We start from the raw sequence: 20,203 nt of genomic DNA, 5'->3' as shown, positions 1-20,203 counted from the left end.
CAACACCCAAAAAACAAAGAATCCAGTGAAGAAATGGGCAAAAGACATGAATAGACACTTCTCCAAAGAAGACATCCAGATGGCTAACAGACACATGAAAAAATGCTCAACATCATTCATCATCAGGGGAATACAAATCAAAACCACAATGAGATACCACCTCACACCAGTCAGAATGGTTAAAATTAACAACTCAGGCAACAACAGATGTGCTGGTGAGGATGTAGAGAAAGAAGATCTCTTTTGCACTGCTGGTGGGAATGCAAACTTGTGCAGCCACTCTGGAAAAAAGTATGGAGTTTCCTCAAAAAGTTAAAAATAGACCTACCCTACCACCCAGCAATTGCACTACTAGCTATTTATCCAAAGGATACAGGTGTGCTGTTCCAAAGGAGCACATGCACCCCAATGTTTATAGCAGTGCTATTGACAATAGCCAAAGTATGGAAAGAGCCCAAATGTCCATTGATGGATGAATGGATAAAGAAGATGTGGTATATATATACAATGGAGTATTTCTCAGTAGTCAAAAAGAATGAAATCTTGCCATTTGCAACAAGATAAAAAGGTAAATATCATATGACTTTACTCATATGAGGACTTTAAGATACAAAACAGATAAACATAAGGGAAGGGAAGCAAAAATAATATAAAAACAGGGAGGGGGACAAAACATAAGAGACTCTTAAATATAGAGAACAAACTGAGGGTTGCTAGAGGGGTTGTGGGTAAGGGCCATTGAGGAAGGCACTTGTTGGGATCAGCATTGGGTGTTATACATAGGGGATGAATGACTGGAATTTACTCCTGAAATCATTATTGCACTATATGCTAACTTGGATGTAAGTAAGTAAATAAATAAATATTTAAAAAAGGAAGGAAGAAAGAAAGAAAACATCTCCAAGAAGCCTTCATTTGTTTAGGACAGGAGAGGACAGAGCCCTTTAGTATTACTCAGAATACTAGTGCAGGGAACTGAGAGGTATCTCACAGGGGCTCTTACATGAACTTGTTGGTATTTAGTGAACTGGTGTTCTAGCTGTTCTCAGAGGTGATACTGAGACCACTGCAGGGCAGGAGAGGGAGGCAAATGGCAAGGCTCCGGGCTGGGTGTCCTGTGCCCCAACTTCACTTTTATGTGACTTACGTATGGGATTTTTATGTTGAAACATTAAAAAAAAAAAGAGCTACACCTTTTGGGGTGCCTGGGTGGCTCGGTTAAGCATCCAATTTTGGCTCAGGTCATGATCTCATGGTTCATGGGTTCAAGCCCCACCTTGGGTTCTGCACTGACAGTGTAGAGCCTGCTTAGGATTCTCTCTCTCTCTCTCTCTCTCTCTCCCCCCCACTCATGCTGCTCTCTCTCTCAAAATAAATAAACTTAAAAAAAAGAGAGCTACACCTTTTACAAAACTTAAACACTACTGAAGTATTCACAACTTTTAATACCAACTTTTCGGAGTAGCATTTAAGTCTTTTTGAGATTTTAAGAATTATTTGGAATTATTGTTGTAACCATTAGTTATAGCCATTGTGACTGTAAGAGAATCAGCAGTCACAGCACAGTGTGTCTTCCAGAGATTTAAAAATATTACCTGATATACTATGGTTTTACTCTATGTGGACTTTCTAATTGTTTTTGTTTGGAACAACTGAGAGTTTGACATACTTTCAAGATTTGATTGTTAATTTCCTAGGTTATTCCTTCATTGTGTACACTTTGCCTGGTAAGATTGGGAATAAATGAATTTTGTAGAGTACACAAGTAGTAGAAAAAGAAGTGCTCACTGAGCCAAAATGGAAATTAGAAACTACCCCTAAACCTTTTAAAATGAAAAGTCCTCAAGAGAAAAACATAGCAGACCCAACCACTACTTAGGCAAGGCCTATGACAGATTCAAATCACAAACTTCCTTTCTCTCCTGCCACAAATGTCAGCAACGCTTGGCATCTGAGTGCAATGCATTTTTCCCCCTTTCCGAACAGCTCAACTTGGAAAGGTCAGCATATCCCTTTGGGAAAAAATCTTTTCTTATAAATTGGAATGTTTGCACACATAACTGTAGGAAATGTTTAACATTTGCTTTGATGGGACAGCAATTTGTTCAATAGAGTAGAATTGTTCTTCTTTTTCCATGTTCCTGCCTATTTGTTCATCACAGGCACACAATTACTGAAAGCAACTTTGAGTACTTCTTTCTATGAGATCAGATCATCCTGTCCACAAAACCAGCCAACGCCTTGGGCTTCCGAAAGGCAAGCTATGTTCCATCTTTTATTTACTCCAAGGGACTCATTTGTGAGAGACTGTTCTGAATAAAAGCAGTAATTTTCCACAGACTGAAACTCTGAAGAAGGGGAGGAAGGGTGGGGAGACAGAGGGTGAGGAAAAGAAAAACAGAACTGGTCCAGGATCTCCTGTTTCACCTTCGCACACATTCGTTTCAATGTGGATAGGATACTCAGCGTCCAATGTTTCAGATGAGATAATTTTGTTTGAATCTTTTGTTTTACTTAAAGAGGGACACAGATCGTTATGACAACAAAGCAATTCACTGTTTGTGATCAGCTGCCTCCAATTTGATAATCAACATAAATATTTGTGGTTCATGGAGAATTCTTCACCAGAGCCCATCTTCCCATCCATCTTGAATTGATGAAGAACAGTGCTGAGTTTGTGTGTCATATTTGTTTCTGTAGCAACAGTGGATACCAAAAACAAGTTTATAATTTTTCTGAAGGTAAAAATGCTTTAATTTAGCAATGACTAAAAATAAACATAGGGAGGGACTGTAAGGAAGAAAACAGCATCTAGGTATTGGTCTAGGCTGGACTACAGGAAGGGACCTGAGTCAGCACAGCTCATTATTTTGGGACATTTCCGATTATTCACCTCCAGAAATAGTTTCCCTTCCATTTCAGCCAAATTCCTCTATGGTGTGCTAAGTGCCCATGTGTGCCCTCAGGCACGTGTGTATTCCAGTAGAAGAAATATCCTACCAGAGACAAACTACCTCTGTCCACACACTTGCCCTACATCCTATCCCTTCTCATCTTCTCTCCTTCACTTAATCCTTTCTCTCCTAGGTTATCAATATCTTTCCATTTCTCAACTATGAAAGCATACAAACGTGTTCTATCTCCTCTCAATATTGAAAAATAAAACAAACACTTGTAATTCCTATCCCCTTGTAACTACTACCAACTTCCCTACTCCTTTTGACAGTGAAACTTATTTAAAAAATTAGCGGCACACGTTGATTTCTACTTTCTCTCTTCCATTCACTCTCCAACCCACTTCAATCGTCTATTTCTTCAAAGAAAAAGATCTGGACAGTCACTAAGAGTTTGTCAAAGCCAGTGGGCATGCATCTGTTCTCCTGTTACTCAACTTCTTGGTTGATTTCCACAGTTGACCACTCTACTCTTGAATCGCTCTCCTCTCTTGATTTTTCCCAGTACTACCTTCACCTGGTTTTTCTCCTACTTTTGGGCTGCTTCTTCTCAGCCTGGTTTGTTGGTTCTCTATCCTCTATTTGAATGTGGACATGCCCTACGACTCAGTCTTTGGCCTTCTTTCTTTCCTTATGCTCTCTCTGGATGATTTTATCCATCCCATCATTTTAATAGTATGTAAATGCTGAAAAGCCCCAGGTTTATAACTCCAGCCCCAATGACTCCTGTGATTTTCACAGTCATATGTAAAATTATGCACTTGACATTTCCACATATATATTTAATAGACACCTCAAATTATTCTCCCTAATGTGTTTCTCTTTCCATTCTCAGTAAATGGTACTACCATTGACTCAGGTGCTCCAGAGTCATCCTTAATTTCTCTTTCTTGAACTCTACCACTTCCCCTCCCCACATCCGATCTCTCTGCAAATCACCTCAGTTCTAAGTTGTATCTTTATTCAAGTTAGTCTCTATATCCACTTCCACCTCCAAGTTGTCATAATCACTCATCTAGACTATTTCACTGGTCTCCCTGCTTCCACTCCTGCCTGCTTACAACGCCTTCTGCACATGGCAGCCATAGTTACAAAAAAAAAAAGGAAGAAAAGAAACAAGAAAAAAACCCCAGATTATATCACTGTCCTGTTTAAAGTCCATTCATATTTCTCATTGCACCGGGAAGGAATTCAAACCAACCCTAACATGGTTACATGGCCCCATATGAACTCGCTTCCTCTCCACTTCTCCCAGTCGCCGGCTTACTCCACTTCTTCCTCCACTCTAGCCACTCTGGCCTCCTTGATGCCCCATCACATGCCCAACCCCTTTCTGACTCAGAACTTTTGCTTTTGTTCTTTTTGCAACAATTTACTCCCATATCTGCACATACCTGGCACTTTTTAATCCATCAGTACTAATGTTATTTCTTCAGAGATTTGTTCCTTACCATTATTCCTGTTACTCTTGGTCAAAACACTTTATTTACTTGGAAGTACTTAGCACTTAGTACTTACCTAAAATGATTTTCTTCATTTATTGGCATGTTCTGTGTTTTCACGGACAGAACCTAAACTCCCTGAGGGCAGAAACCTTATCTGTCCCCTTCAGTATTGCTGACTGATCCAGTGAAGTGCCCAGCACCCAGAAGTATTTGTTGGGTGAATTAATTCATTCAACGACAATTTTTAGAACGCCTACTATGCATACTGTTTTAAGTTCTTGACATACATCTGTGAACAAAACAGAACACAGATCCCTGCCCTCAGAGACCTAGTATTTTAGTGGGGGAAGTGGGCAATAATCAAGACATAGAAAGTCAAAATACAGTATGTTTAAACGTGGTAAGTGCTATGGGAAGAAGAGTCTCTGGGTGAGAACTTAGGATATTCTCTTCGCTTTGTGGTAGAGTGGAAAAAACCATTTGCTTTGCAGACACTTGAAATCCTGGCTTCTAGAGATGAACCATGAAACTGTGAGCATTTTACCTCTTTGAGGTTTAGCTCCCTTATCTGTAAAATAGAATAATACCCCACCTCACAAGGGACAAATAAAGTAACAGAGATCAAATATTACCTCATCCTTCCCAGCCACCCTATTATTCCAAGGGGAGGAAGCATACGGTCCTAGCACATTCTCCCCCTCTGCATCCCTGACATGCTTAAAGAAAATCAACCCAACTTTTCTGAAAATACTCAACACATCTTAGTGAATAAATGTATGAACAAACAAATGTATCAGTAATTTCAGAGCAATCAAAGCTACTTTCAGTCAGAAACAATGCTTTTTTAGAGTAGGAAATCCTCGCCTCTTTTAATCATTGTTTTCCCTCTTTCTCATTTCTTAAGTCCATTTTTTATAGACCCCTACTGATAAAGAAGAAAGTATCCATTTAGCCTTTCTTACCATTTACAGAAGTAAAACCACACAGGTAATTATTTTACGGGAGGATAAAACATTTATTTAAATGTAAACACTAATCTTTATTTTCATCATGCTGAAGTGTGTGGTTACAAACAATTTCCAATAAAACACTATATAATAAGCAAAAAATAAGTTAATACATCGTAAACTTACATACAGTCTCATCAATTAACAGGTTTAGGAACAAACAAGCCATTTCACGACTTTGAAGCTACATTTAGTAAAAAATTGCAAACACTCAAATCTTATCAACCCCAAGTAAGACGCTAAGGAGCTATTCAAGACTTCTTCAAACCAATTACACAAGTACAGTTTTATTTTTGGTTACAGTCCCCTGCTGTGCACAAGACCATTGGAATGCTGTAACAATTACACATTTTAAAACGGCACAAAGGAAAGCAAGGAGATAACATGCCAGCCTTACAGAAGCTGTCTTGAAAAGTGCAAACTCTGCATTTTCTCTTCCTGAACCACTAGGATAAGAACGGGTACCTCAGACGACACGGCAGGGTCATGAGCATGCTTTCTCTACCACTGGTGGGGCATTTACTTGAACCAGGTCTCCATGCCTTTGAAGATACCTCCGGTTTTAAACAGTGAACAGGCTTCAACTAAATATAGTGCAAATCAAATACCGAGGAGCAAAAACGACAGACTAGAGGCCGCCGCAAGTCGACCTGCTGTTTCTCCACCTGGCACGACGCCACACGGGACAGATTGGCACACGGAAACGACGACTTCTATTTTAGGTTTTGATGTGAAAGGCGGTGCGGCGGAGCGAATGCAGGGCGACCACACAGCAGCCCCGGAGCAAGGCCCCGATGTTGTAAACGGGATCTGTCCCCCCTCTCTGAGTACTGAATGCCCACAGAACAGTGGGGACCACGGGGGCAGCCACAGCCAGGAGATCCACCAAGAAGCTGCTGCTCCAGTACTGCGTCCCTACGGCCCCGCGCGACAGCGGGATGATGCCGTCCAACCTCTCTTCCGTGGGGCCTGCAAAATCCAGCTCGCTCATGAGGCGGGTTGCGGGAGCTTCCGGATCCACCGTGGCGGAGGGGGTCTCCACGGGAGACAAAAGGATGGCCGAGTTGGGGTTTCTTGGCGTTAAATCCACCATGAACGCAGAGATGGACTCGGGGAAGCTTTCTGTCGAGTCAGCCCCGGACTCGTCAGGCGATGCTGAGCTCGAGGGCCACGGGTCCCGGAGCTGGAGCACGTGCTGAATGAGCTCCGAGACGGCGGGGCTGTAGGGCACCACGTCGGTCTGCACCGCTCGCTCCACCACCGCACTGCCCTCTTCCTCCCCCACCGCCAGGGGGAGGCCGTCGAGGGCCGCTGCCGCGGGGGCGGGGTGAAGGAGCTCCAGGTTGCCCGCCTCTGCGGTGGCGGTGGTCACCATGCCATCCAGCAAATCTGTGCGGTCGGCCAGACCGTCTCCCACCAGCGGCTCGCCGTCGGCCCCTTCCTCGGTGCCCTGCTCCTCCGGAGACAGCCCGTCTGCCATCTTGCCGAAAGGGGTGCCGAGGGGGAAGCTGTTCTCTGGGGAATCGCATGGGAAGTCCAGGCACAGTTCATCCCTCAGGGAGCCACTGTGCGCCATCTCCATGCTCTGCAGTAGAGACTCCAACTTCTTGTTTTGAATATTTATGTCCACAAAATATTTCTGAATGCCTTTATCTTTATCAGCCAAGCTGCTCCTCATAGTTTCGATGACCTGTTTGAGCTGTTTGATCTCCTTCCTGGCTTCCTTCAGGGCCAGCTGGGCCTCCACGCGGTGGCACTCTTCTTCAATCCAGTCTTCCCTCATCCGGGCCAGCTGGGACTTGAGCTCCACAATCTCGCTTTCCCTGCAGGGAGAAGGCAAGGTCAACTTCCAACCGGGCGCCTAGCGATTCTGCCCCAAGGCCAGGAGCCCGGGCTCTTGCCCTTGAAACTTGGAGGTTAAATCAGTTTTGATTTTTTCTTTTCTCTCACAGGTATTAGCCGGGAACTGCCCCCCTTAATTGCAAAATAGCAAAAATGATAAGAGTAACTAGAATCAGAATAAAAAATGTGACTATTGTCTGCTTTTCTTTTCTTTTTGAGTGCTATCAGGCGATGCGCGAAGTGTAAGCATTAGCCTCTATTCGGTATTTAATATTTTAAATTTCGTTAATGGGACACATTAGAGTTTCTTAGCCTCCTTTTATGTCCGTAGACCACCTTTTTCGTATATCTACACTTTCTGGAAGTAAAGTTCATTTCACTTTTAATTACCGATCAAAGATGGAAGGCAAACTGGTAAGTTTTAGCCTTGCAGAACTGTTCTGATCATATTCCAGTAATAATTTGAATTTTTTTGAATTATAAAATGCTGCATATTGCAAGGACTTTGTGAAAATTATTCCCTCTCTTCTCAGGGGAAAATGCTAGTGGATCCATCCTACACTGAAGAAAATCTATCCCATTTTTTAGATCCTTCACAGGACCCTGATTTCAAGATCTTTGTTGGCGATTCCTCCTGATAGATAATTTCTTCACAGTCAATGTAAATACAAGTCCTCATATTCTCAGTGGATATGAAAACCAGGCAGTCAGGATCCTGATATACATGAGGAGATGTTGTTAATTTTGCTTCTTTAAGTTTAGACCGGAGTAGTCTCCAGTTTCATTGCCTTCCCCTGCTTCCCTGCCATGACTGCTCAAACCCTCACAGGGATTCTTCAAATCATAAACAAAGACTTCCAGCAAGTAAGGTCTGACTCATGCCACCCCTGCCCTGAACTCTCAGCCACCCTGGTCAGAGCTCCATTCGTCTATCCCAAAAAGTTCCGAGGGAAATCATGAAGCAGAAAATCTGGCCTGCCCCAAGATGTCAAAGGTCTTTTCTCTGTGATAAGATCTCTTAAGCATGGGCTTTTTTTTTTTTTTTTTTTGGTTTTTGTTTTTTACCTTAACACTTAGCCAAGAATAATGAACCTCTTCCTTCGGCCCAGAAATAGCTTGCAGGAATCATAGTGCACATGGCCGTCCACGCTCTCAGAGAGATAAACAGGACTCAGTAGGGGCCCCATGTGTGACCCTTACTGCTGGAAGTATGGGATTGTTCCTGCCAGTGTTCCTGCCATTTAAAAATAGCCACGCACACACCCAACCCTTCATGTCCGAGCTGTACACACCCAGAAGCAGAGGTTCCCCTCAAACCTTAGAGGGTCCCTGGTGCTCCTGAAACAGCCAAATCACTGAGGAATAGGAAATGGCTCTTTTGAAAGGCTGATTTCAGGAATTTACCAAAAATGAAAACAATTTTCTTTTCTATTTCTCTATAGTGTGGGTTTGTGTTTCATTTCATGGAAAAAGAAACCATCCTTAGCTCAGCGTGCAAGGAATGCAGATTCACCTTTCATGAAGCCGGCGCTCCGATTCCTTCAGCTTGGTCTTCAGGTGTCTCACTGTAACCTCTTTTTGCTGCAGAGGAGTCAAATATTGCTCTGGGTTTGGGGGTTTGACACCATGATTTTCACCACAGGACATGTACCTTCCAGACCGCCTGAAACAATCCAAACAATGAAATGTTACTTTTTCTATAAAAAGAAAAGTGACGGCACAGCTCACAGCTAGGGAAGAAAAGACAGCTGGGTACCGGGGTCTGAAACCTCAATGATGCAGGATTTACTTAAGAAGGGGGTTGTAATGTTACCTGCTGATCTTAGGACTGCTCATCACTCAGGAGAGTGTGGGGAGGGTGTTTGTGGAGAGGGTGTACACAGTGGAGAGGGAGGAGTTTTCTATGGCTTAACAATGACCTCATACAAAATAATACATGATTGTGCACAGGCCTGCCTGTGGATTGATTCGGAGTAATGCACTGTTAGAGGACAATGAGTGGGGCGGGTGGAGGGGGGAAGGACTGGAGCGAGACGGCCTGACTTTCCACACAATGTGCCACTGCCTAAACATCCCGATTGTTATTAGTTGAATTCAAACAGTTCCAAAATCAATCCCTGGCAAGAGTGTGCTGATTTGGTGGAAAGTTTCCTCATTCCAAAGGGGAAAGGCCACTCCACTGTCACCAGAGTGTGTGTTTTGTAAGAGAGATGCCTGGTGTTGTAGAAATCTTCCTGAGCTGGAATGTCGGCCCCTCTCAGGCCTGGCTGGGGCTGGGCATCCCTGCTGGAAGACAGGTGACTAACGAGAATGGCCACCCAGAAGGAAGAAGGCTGAGGAAGGAGGGCTAGCAGCTTTCTCCCCAACGCTGGAGCCCTTGCCCTGGTCCCGCTGAACCTGCACTTCATCCAGATGGCCTGTGTCCACCTCCCAACCTTCCAGTCCCCCTGTTGTGGCCCCTTTGGTTGTGGACGTCCTTTTTTCTGCAGCCTCATGCCCCCCAGGGACTAATTAATTCCTTGCTTGGCTTTCGGATTTCATTTCAATGTCATTTACTCTGATCCCTCCAGACTGAGTTGGACAGCCTCCTGACCTCTTACAAACATACGCAGCGACAGGTACTTGCAGAAAAGCCTTAACATGTCTTTGTCACTAGATGAGCAATGTCTTTGGTATCGTCTGGGCAGTTGGCACACGGACCCTCCCTGCTGTCCACTGTCCCATTTCCAGTGCTTTACACGGCCCCTGGCACAACATGGCACTCAACAGATACCTGACATTTGAATGAACACGTGGATGATTCTTTCCTGTTCTGGGGACCCTCCCCCTGCCACAGTGCCATTTTTCCTCCCTATCCAGTCCCTCCCCGGGCTGCTGAGCCTTACCAGAAATCATGGTTTGTGTTCTTTCTGCAGCTGCCCTTGAAGGATCAGCTTAATGCGGGAAAGAGAAGTGGCTTTTTACAGAATAAGGCAGGAGCTCAAGAGATGCATAACTTTTTTTAAGTTTTTAAATTTTTTGAAGTTTATTCTGAGAGAGAGAGACCATGAGTAGGGGAGGGACAGAAAAAGAAAGAAAGAGAGAGAGACAGAGAGAGAGAGAATCCCAAGCAGGCTCTGCTCTGACTGTGCAAAACCTGATGTGGGACTTGAAGTCACGAACCTGAGAGATCATGACCTGAGCTGAGACCAAGAGTTGGATGCTTAACCAAGCCACCCAGGTAACCGCCTCCTCTTTTTTTCTAAGTTTTTTAAAGAAAACTTACCAAGTAGGACACACTAAGCCCCACGACCTGGGAAATGAACAGCACTCACCTCATGACTGGGCTGCAGTCACTTCCTTTGTAGGAGCCGGAGTTGCTACTACTTGGGGAAGAAGGCGCATAGCTGGGATGGATGTTAACGGGACTCAGCTGATTCCTGCACAGCATGGACAGGAAGTCCTTCTCCTGTGGGGAGGGGGGGCTGTTGCCAGACTTGTACGATGAAGCTCCATTACTCCGCCCATGGGGACCTCGGCTGGGAGAGAAAACATGAGAAATGTTAAAATGCTTGGGGCTCCCAGTGCTCAAATGCTAATACTTAACTCCTGCTAAAAGCCAGTTACTACTAAGGAAATCCAAGCTTCAGAGTTGAAAGGGGCAATATAATTACCGTCCTCAGGGACAGCCTTGTTGCCGCCTGACTGATATTTTCTTTCCTTCTGCCATTAGCACGGCAACCTCACCCTCTGCTGTTCTTTCAAATAGTTTCTGACCATAAAGCTTGTTTTGAATTAATCCCAAATGCCTGTTAAGAACACAAACCATGTAAAATATTGATTTGGTTTAGGTTCACTTTAGAGGCTGTTTTGAAGATGTGGTTTTCATTCCAGTACACCTGTTTTAGCTTAAAAATGTTTGGGTTTGGTTCATGCTGGCGGAAGAAAATGAGGGTGGTTCATTTGGAGTATGAGGGAAAAACAGGGTTGCCCGTAAAGGAAGAGGAGAAAAGAGGACAGATAAACAGCTCATATAAGTGTGTCCAGCCTACAGTTTTAACCACCTGTTTTCTTTCCATCCCCAATGACTTAACACAACCTTTATCGTTTAACTGCTGAAATGTTTTAAAGCTCTTTCTTCATTCCCTGGCCTGTTATTTTGCCCCCTACGCAAGGAGGCTGACTCTCTGGCTGGAGTGGCCTTTCTAAAATGGAATTGGATATCACTGTCCTCAAAGCCATTCAACAGCTCCCCAGGGCCTCAAGAGGACCGATCCCACCTACCCATCGAACCCATCATCTGCCACTCCTCCCTTCCCCCGCTGTATTCCAGAATTCCAAACAACTTACACTTCCCTGACGATCCATGCTCTCCACCATTTTTATGTTTTTCAACTTATCATTTTCTCTGCCTAGAATGCTCTCCCACTCCCTGCCCTAACCCTTGGGATACTTACAACTTCGAGACTGATGGAAATCCACTCCAAGCAGCCTTCTCTGGATTCTTCCTTCCCTAGGCTTGTATACGTGTGGCTCCTTAATGTTCCCTAGTACTCCGTGAAAACTTGCATCCTGGGGTTTATTGCAGTGTCTCACAACTACACAATTGTTTGACTTTCCCACTAGACTAGGGCCTTCTGAAGGCAGGAACACAGTCTGTTCTTTTATATCCCCACTACTTCATGGCACATGCTAGATGCTCCCTAAATGACAGCTAAATGAATAATTTGGGTTTGAGCCTTAGCAATGCCACTTACTAGGAATTTGGGCAAGTAAGCTACTAAATATATGGGGATATATAATAATAACCTTTTTTTTGTTGTCCTCACAGAGTCGATGTGAAAATCCAAAGAATGCATGTGAGTGCATCTGATAAGATGTTAAGGGCAATTCAGCTGTAGGATATTATTACAGGAAAAACTTGTTCAGACTTCCCTATTAATCTCGTTTCAGAGATTTGGCACCCACTATGTAAGGCAGCATCTTGAGAATGTTGCAATTACTTAAATAGGATAACAGTTCTGTGTCAGAAATATTTCTTGTTGACATTACACGAAAACGAAAGAGAACAAGATACCTTTCATCCAGAAGTACTGCTTTTTGACAATCCCCTCTTTGCAATTCTGATTTACATCTGTATTCAACTGACATGTCTCAATGAGAAACGTGTGTAAATGTGAGTGTGCGTGTGGGTATACTTGGCTCCAAAACCACACTTACTCAAAATCAAATATAATTTCAACTAGCTGTCAACCCAGTAAATCACACATAAATGAAACATCACAAATTCTAAAGTTAAAAAGTTCTTTCCTTTTGAAATCATCCAAAGGGACTCTGCCTCCTTTTTGTGAGAAGGGGACACTTTATATGGAACAGATGGGCTGATGGCTTTGTGACAAACCAACTCAGCAGCCCAGTGGTGCTGGGCTGAGCAGCAGAAAAGAACACGACGGGCTCTGGCTTGGATCTGCTTCTCCACACTTCACTTCCGAGTCTACTGCAACCAGCCTATTTCTCAATGTGACAATGAGAAATATGCAGGATTCCACACTACAAGTCAGGAGAGACAGTAAGGAGCTAACCTAATTTTGACCTGGGAATTCTCTTCTGAGTCGACCTTCACCAATGACCTTCTGTGCCCTAGCCCTGTTCCAGATGCTTTATGAACACAGTTTTACATTGATTTTGAGCATCATGCTATAAAGCTGGTACCTCTCATTTACATTATGTGAAGTGTGTGAAGTATTCAGTTATGTGAAGTGAGTTAGGTTCAGGGAAAAATCTGGTCCAAGAACACACAGCCAAACTAGGATTTAAATACAGATTTTTGAACGTTACAGAAATGCCTCCTTCTTACTTTACACAAATAGAATATATTGTTTGCAGCTTGTAAACAGGTATATTAGGTACTATGTATGTGGTTATTACCTGAAGAATTCACCACTGACCTTTTACTACAGTGCAGTCACTAAGATACAAATTAAGTTAGATGGGAATTTTTAATAACTCACCTGCGATACCGAATAAATAAAATCTCTTCAAGTATTAAACATTACTATAGTACAATAAAATCTTCAAATATATTTCAGGAAATGAGTTATTAGACTATAATAGTTGACTTAAAAAAAAAGAAACTACATGCTTAAAAATATCAGTCTGGGGGGGTGCCTGGGTAGCTCAGTTGGTTAAACGTCTGACTTCAGCTCAGGTCATGATCCCACGGTTCTTGAGTTCATGTTCCCATCAGGCTCTTCACTCTCTGATCTTCGGTCTCCTTCCCTCTCTTTCTGTCCCTCCCTCATTCCTGCACTCTCTCTATCAAAAATAAATAAACATAAAAAAAAATGGAAAAGCTCCTTTAAAAAAAATATCAGTCTTGCTCTTTACATTTAGTTCAGTTCAAGTGCTAACACACATGGGCACAAAGTCATTGCAAAACATTTTCAAAGGAGAGGCTAGGGTTCCATATTTGTCATGGCCATGAACAGTCAAACTTGACGATACCTTCCTCAGCCCAGTCTAAATCCCTTGGTGTGGTGGACAAGAAGAATGCTTTCCACAAAGAGGAGACAGAATTCTGCGGACCCTGCCCACTTCCCGAATACCTGAATACAGTAAATGGAAAGTGAGAGAAAGGGAGAAGGGAAGAAGGGAACCAACTTCATAAGGGGCCTAGGTGAATTTCAGTCCCTCCCCCAACATTGTCCTTTACTTCCTGGTAACATTATTATTATCATCATCATCATCATCATCATCACTGTTATGGGTTGGATCGTGTCCACCCCCCAAATTCATAATGTTGAAGTCCTAACCCCCAGTACCTAAGAATGTGGTTGTTTTTGGAAACAGGATTTTAAAGAAAGGTAATTAAATTTAATTAATCCCAGTCCAGTTTGACTAGTATCCTTATAAGAACAGAAAACTTGGACACAGGAACAGAGAAAGGTCACGTTGAGGAACAGAGACAAGATAGCCTTTTATAAGCCAAGGAGAGAGGCTTCCGAAGAAGCCAATCCCGCTGACATCTTGATCTTGCACTTCTAGCCTCCAGAATTGTTGAGAAGGTAATTCCTGTTGTGTAAGCCTCCCAGTCTGTGATACTTTGCACCAGCAGCCTGAGAAAACTAATATGAACATCATCACCACCATCGCCATCTTCTTCATCATGTCCACTAGTATCATTTTTACCACTACTGACTAAAACCCACTTAGGACGCTTTTACTAAATTCTGGACACCATGTTAAGCACTCATATATTAGCTCATTTAACTCAGTGAGGTAGATGCCACTATTAACCCATTTTCCAGAATAGTAAGTCTCGGGGCTCTGGCTCACGTATCTAATAAATAATGGAGGCTAAACTAAAGCCCATGTTTCTCTGACTCCAAATTCCAATCTTTTTTTTCCTTCTCATTTCTATCTGCCTCTGATCAGATTAGGATTTTAGTTTAAGAAAGAGAATTCTTCAGAAATGGTTGCAGAGTTGGCCTTCAGTAAGAAGAGATCATTTGTAAACCTTTAAGTTTTGTTTTTTAATCCCCTGTCAAAAATATTCTCACCAACTCCACTTGTTTATTTCTCCCACTCCTTCCCCAAATGTTCATGCTCGCCTTCCTCCCAGGAGCTAATTCTCCACATAGAAAATTCATTTATTACAGGAGAAGCAAGCCATTTAAAGGATCATAAGCTATTATAAAGTTTGGCATGGATACCCGGCCCATCTAGAGGAGCTGTTCTCACTGCAAGATCCTGCAGAGCACAAATATTACGTGAGATGCTCAAGATACCCCATCACAGAAATCTACTGACTGTGCTCTGTGCCTGGGTCAGATAAAAAGAAAAAAAAAAGTGAGGATCATGGATAGAACATTGTCAATTCCAATTTCCCATTGATGACGCCTGTATCTGATTTGCACATAATTCTATTTAGCTATGTTATGATTAACATGTCAATTTTTAGTTACTTGGAGAAACCATGGATTCCAGACTAGACAATTTTCTGTAAGGCACTCAGTATTGTTGACATTACCTTGGAAATTAACCACAAACACAAACTTCTTTGCAAGCCTTAATAAAATTGGCCTCTTCCACAGGCCATTTCTTTTTTCCTTTGCTCTGCTCTTTGATACCTTGTACCATGGTATGTGCTAATTTTCTTGAACGGATTAGATAAATGGTTTATTCCCAGAGCAAGCCACATCTGATTTATACTGAGAATGTTTATATTCATGTTCTGTGATCCCAGAGGCATTTTATTTCCAAATTAGATTGTGTTTGGGGATAGAACAATTGTGCTTTTTCATTGTGGACTTCACGCTTTTGTTTGCTTGTCTGGCTTCAGCTTTGTTTTTTAACAATAAAACTTCACCAAAGAGGGTCTCAGGTCCCTTTATAAACATCAGTTAAACGTTCTGCTCACCCAAGAGGAATGGGAAATATTTGCTTGCTGAATCCTGGGAATGCAAGTTTCCAGAAATTAGCTAGTTTTTCTCCAGGAAGAGACCTTAAAAATTATGTGGTCCAACCCTTTTTTTGCAAACTTGGACACTACAGCCCGGGAAAGTCCAGTGACCTGCCCAAAGTCTAAAAACAAATCATCCCCAGTGTCTTGCTGCTCACTCCATTGAACTGTTCGGGTCCCTGGCTCAGAGCTCAGCTTATCACAGAGCTGTCTTGGAACCAGCCTATTTAAAATGTACCACGTATCCCACTGCTCTCAATATCCTTTCTCTCTGTGTTTTTTTTAAAATTTTTTTAACGTTTATTTATTTTTGAGACAGAGAGAGACAGAGCATGAACGGGGGAGGGTCAGAGAGAGAGGGAGACACAGAATCTGAAACAGGCTCCAGGCTCTGAGCAGTTAGCACAGAGCCCGACGTGGGGCTCGAACTCATGGACCGCGAGATCGTGACCTGAGCCGAAGTTGGACGCTTAACCGACTGAGCCACCCAGGCGCCCCTCTCTCTGTGTTTTTAAAAATAATTCTATTATTTGTGTATTTATTGTCTTTTTTTCCTACTAGAATGAATAGAATTTCCATGGAGTTTTGTTTACTGCCATATCTCCAGAACCTGTCTCATAGCAGAAGCTCAATAAATACTTGTTGAATGAATGAAGTCACTGACAGTAGGAGAGAGTCCCAGGGCTTACAACCTTTCCTACCAAATGTGAATGGTGGGTCATGATTTCCCACAGTTCCTCTCTTCCCGCAACCCAAATAGCATCCATGGTGAACATCTGTTGATGCTTGGTATGTTCTAAGCACTGACCCCACACTATGTGTATATAAACCCTATGAAGTGGGTATGGGTATAGTCCTATTTTACATATGAGAAAACTGAGGCACAGAGAAGTTAAGCAACTTGCTCAGGGCCACACAGCCTATAGGTGGTGGAGCTGGCATTCAAACCAAGGCAGCCTGGCTCCAGAGCACAGATACTTAGCTATTCTGCTCTAATGTCTCTTTATGGTGGTGGCCACCCACGCCATTAACTTTAGTCTTTTTTCACCCCCTTCCCCTAGTGACTGTTGGGAGTATTCAGGGGTCACTATGAAGTCAGGTTCCACAGCCAAGAGATGACACAGTCATGAAGGAGGGCAGGTAGGAGGTGGATACCAGGTGAGTACACAGGTGAGCGAGAGAAAGAGAAGGCAGAGGACGAGCAGACACACAGCCAAGGACCGGATGAGAGACAGCCACCGGGTAGACACATATTGGTCAAGCCCTGTGACCACAGTTGGTAGGACAGGGGAAAGTTTCAATTTCAAATCATTATAAAAACCAAAACCTACTCACTGAAAAATAACAAAATCATGAACGGACAGTAATCCAGGTGGTTCTATAGAAACATAAAGTACAGGTGAGTCACCTGCCTAAAGCGTCTCAATAATTACAGAGCAGGAGACGGCGCCTACTTGCGTGAAAAGGAGGACCGCTTGCTTCCCGCAGCAGACATATGGACCTCAGGAGCGGAAATGCTGCCCGTGCTGCTTGAGGAGCTAAAATCAGCTTCGCTACCTGAAAAACAACAGGGGAGTGAGAGAGAGGCCTGAAGGAAAGGAAACCTGAGAACGTGCTGGCCAGCCTCCTGCCTCTCCGGTCTGGCTCCCGGCGCGGCGCGTGCACACTCGAGCGCAGCAAGTGGCAGGATTCCAGACCTTCTAGGTTCCCAGCCTTTCCCTCAAAGCAAACAAGAGAAGGTGCAAGTACAACGACATCACGTCATAAACACAGCTTAGAAGCACGGTGAGGCCAGTTTCATAAAGACACCCATCATCCAGCTGATCGTGCACTGTGACCCAAGGTTGCGGCAGAAATGCACGCCTCTTCCTGTGTGTTGGGCACTCCTCGACAACATCAACGTGCAGGGCCCAAACTTTAGGCAGAACGAAAAGCAGACTTGTCAGTCCCAAAGGAGTTTTTCCAGGAGAGTTTATCTTTGGGCTTTTGCAGTCAGCTAGCCATACTTGAATCTGGCATGTTAGGGTCTGGAGAGAATCAGTCTGTTAGAAGCCGTTGGGAAGAAAGCCTGGGTCCGGATAACTGCTTGAACCGGCACTATCTGATCAGTGACTCTCTGACTCCAGCTGCTGTTTTTCTATTAAGAGCACAACCCTAACAAAAAGCAGAAATGGAACATTTCCAAACAGAATGAAGAAAGTTCAGTGACAGTGATGGAAACTGGATTATACTGATATGTGAAGTTTTACTTGGGGAGGGGGGGAGCGGGTAGGGGGGTTGTTCATTACTTTACAAAAATCACATTCTATTTTGAGCACAAACTACAGTTCATATGTAATTAGAAACATGCTGTGTTGCAGAATAATTAATATGAATTCATTTCTAACAAAAAATACATAGTTCTGGAATAGTAATAATGGAAATATTCCAAGGATTGCCTGGGGAAGTTAAGGAGAGTGAAAGATGCAAAAGAGAAGAAGTGGGAAGAAGAAAGAGAAGATTAAAAAAAATAAAAGATAATGTTCCATATGCTTTGGAAAATAAATCTAGGGATACAATTTTATTTGACCTTATCTCTCAACTCCTACAACACAATTTATGACTCTTCTGGTCTAGAACCCAGAGCCAACTCACATTTTTGAGTTGAGGAAAATATGAATAATCTAAATCCTTTGAGATTCTAACAATAATTATCATCACAATAGTAACACAAGGCCCTATAAGGACATGATTTCTATTCTTTGTTTCTGTTAATCTTGACAAGTCTGTAAGGCAGACATATATCTCACTATTCTACACTGAAGAAGTCAAAGCTGATTTGTCCAATGCTTGTGGGGGAAAAGTCCTGGCCAGGACCAAGTTCCCCTGCCACTTCTCCATACCAGGCTGCATCCTCAGGAAGGCAGCGGGAAGGAGGGGCGCCAGGGAGATTCCTGGGTAAACTATATACTACCATCTGCCTAACTGCCAAGATGACCCATTGGTACAAGACGCAGCTGGACTAGCCCACTGGTGAACAGATCCTCTCACTGATGGGTTGTATTTGTTTTGCCAGGTGATGGCAAGGTAGAGAGAGAAAAATCCCTTTCCTGGCTTCCAGGACCTCTCAGGAAGTGCAGCCTCTTGTGGAAAAGAGACCAAGAATGACCTCTTAGCACAGATGTCAGCAGTGAATCCCAATTCCCAGCAGAATTCTGGGAGAACTAGGGTGGCAATTTATCAGGACTGAGATCAGCTATTCCTTCTGGATTTCAGAGACTGTCTAACATTGTAATGAGCTCCCCAAATGTAATTAGTTGCCTCTGAGTAATGCACTGGCTAACCTGTAGTATTTTACAATCTCAAGGATTCATCATTGGTAGTGCTGTCCAGCAATACGCCAGTCCTGATGGCCTTAATCAACCAGCCTTGCCGGCTAGTAAATTATCAGGTTGGTTATTAAGTGATAAAGGCAGACATTTTTCAAAAATAGATCCTGTGGTTGCAGCCACCAGGTTTGAGATATTCTTTTCTAACATAAAATTATGGCTCTGAAACACCCCAATTTTCATTCCTTAAAAGAAACACAAAAGCCCATCAATTATAACTTTACTACCTGAATAACAAGAGAAATTCTAGAACAAAAACAGACAACTGCTGAAAATCCATTGTTTCCTCAAGATGACTTTGATCTTTGGTAATTATGTACTCTGAACTGAAGGGACAAGTCTGTTCCACGTTTTATTGCTATTGGAACTCAATATATTGACTCTTAGGTATGGGCAGGGTCCAAGGTCACGTTTTTCGTTTACTTCTCTAACTTACCTTCTGCACTCTGAAAGAAGTTAGAAGACTCTTTTGGAGTACCCAGTGGCTGCATTCAGGACTGAGTAATATGATAGAGAAAAATGTCTATGCTACTTACGCCATTTCAGTTTCCTATTTTTTAAAATACATTTCCAGTTTGGTTAATGCAATGTAAAGTCAATACACTCTTTTGAAGGGGTACAAGGAAAGGTCAATTTTACTACATCATTTACTAAGCAAGACAAATAAGAGGAAGACCGGAGATCTGAAAACCCCCGATTTATCTACTAGCTGGCAACAAAGACTCAAGGAAGGAGAGGCACTCTGTTTCTTTTGAATTTGTATGCAACTAGGTTATTGTTGTGGGTGCTGTAGTTCAATGCTCATTTGTATTATTAAAATCATACAAAGAGAGTACCTAACCTAAAAACACAGGCCCTGAGTCAGACAGACCGGGTTCAAATCCTACCTCTACCACTCACTTTAGGCAAATTACTTCACCTCTCTGTTTCAGTCTCTAAATCTGTTAAACAGAGATGATAATCATGGCATCTGTCAAGGTTACTGTAAGCAATGAATGTGTGTGTGTGTGTGTGTGTGTGTGTGTGTGTGTGTGATATAGTAAGGTCTCAATAAGTGTTAGCCATTATTACTCCTATGCAGGGGTTAAAAGGACAATTTTTATTACACATTTCCTTTGTAGAAAATTTAGAAAATAGCAATGATTCA

At 42.9% G+C, this 20,203-nt stretch overlaps 1 protein-coding gene across 4 annotated transcripts in view; it reads right to left on the bottom strand.

Annotated features, from left to right (window-relative positions):
• Positions 1-5,390: 5,390 nt before the first annotated feature.
• SYBU (syntabulin) overlaps positions 5,391-20,203 on the bottom strand; it is a 113,980-nt gene continuing 99,167 nt past the window's right edge. For all 4 annotated transcript variants that reach the window (XM_086695249.1, XM_025922649.2, XM_086695248.1 and 1 more), the window contains 4 exons: positions 17,143-17,245; positions 10,563-10,766; positions 8,762-8,911; positions 5,391-7,229 (listed from right to left, as the gene is read on the bottom strand). In XM_086695249.1, coding sequence (XP_086551375.1) covers positions 6,125-7,229; positions 8,762-8,911; positions 10,563-10,766; positions 17,143-17,245 — 1,562 coding nt within the window. In that variant the 3' untranslated portion in view covers positions 5,391-6,124. The remainder of the gene's footprint in view (positions 7,230-8,761; positions 8,912-10,562; positions 10,767-17,142; positions 17,246-20,203) is intronic.

The sequence above is a fragment of the Puma concolor genome, chromosome F2 (genome assembly GCF_028749965.1).
Source record: "Puma concolor isolate L17-30 chromosome F2, mPumCon1.1.hap2, whole genome shotgun sequence".
In the NCBI taxonomy this organism is placed as follows: Eukaryota; Metazoa; Chordata; class Mammalia; order Carnivora; family Felidae; genus Puma; species Puma concolor.
Note: the sequence above shows the minus strand (reverse complement) of the source record. Positions and strands in the feature narration are given on the sequence as shown.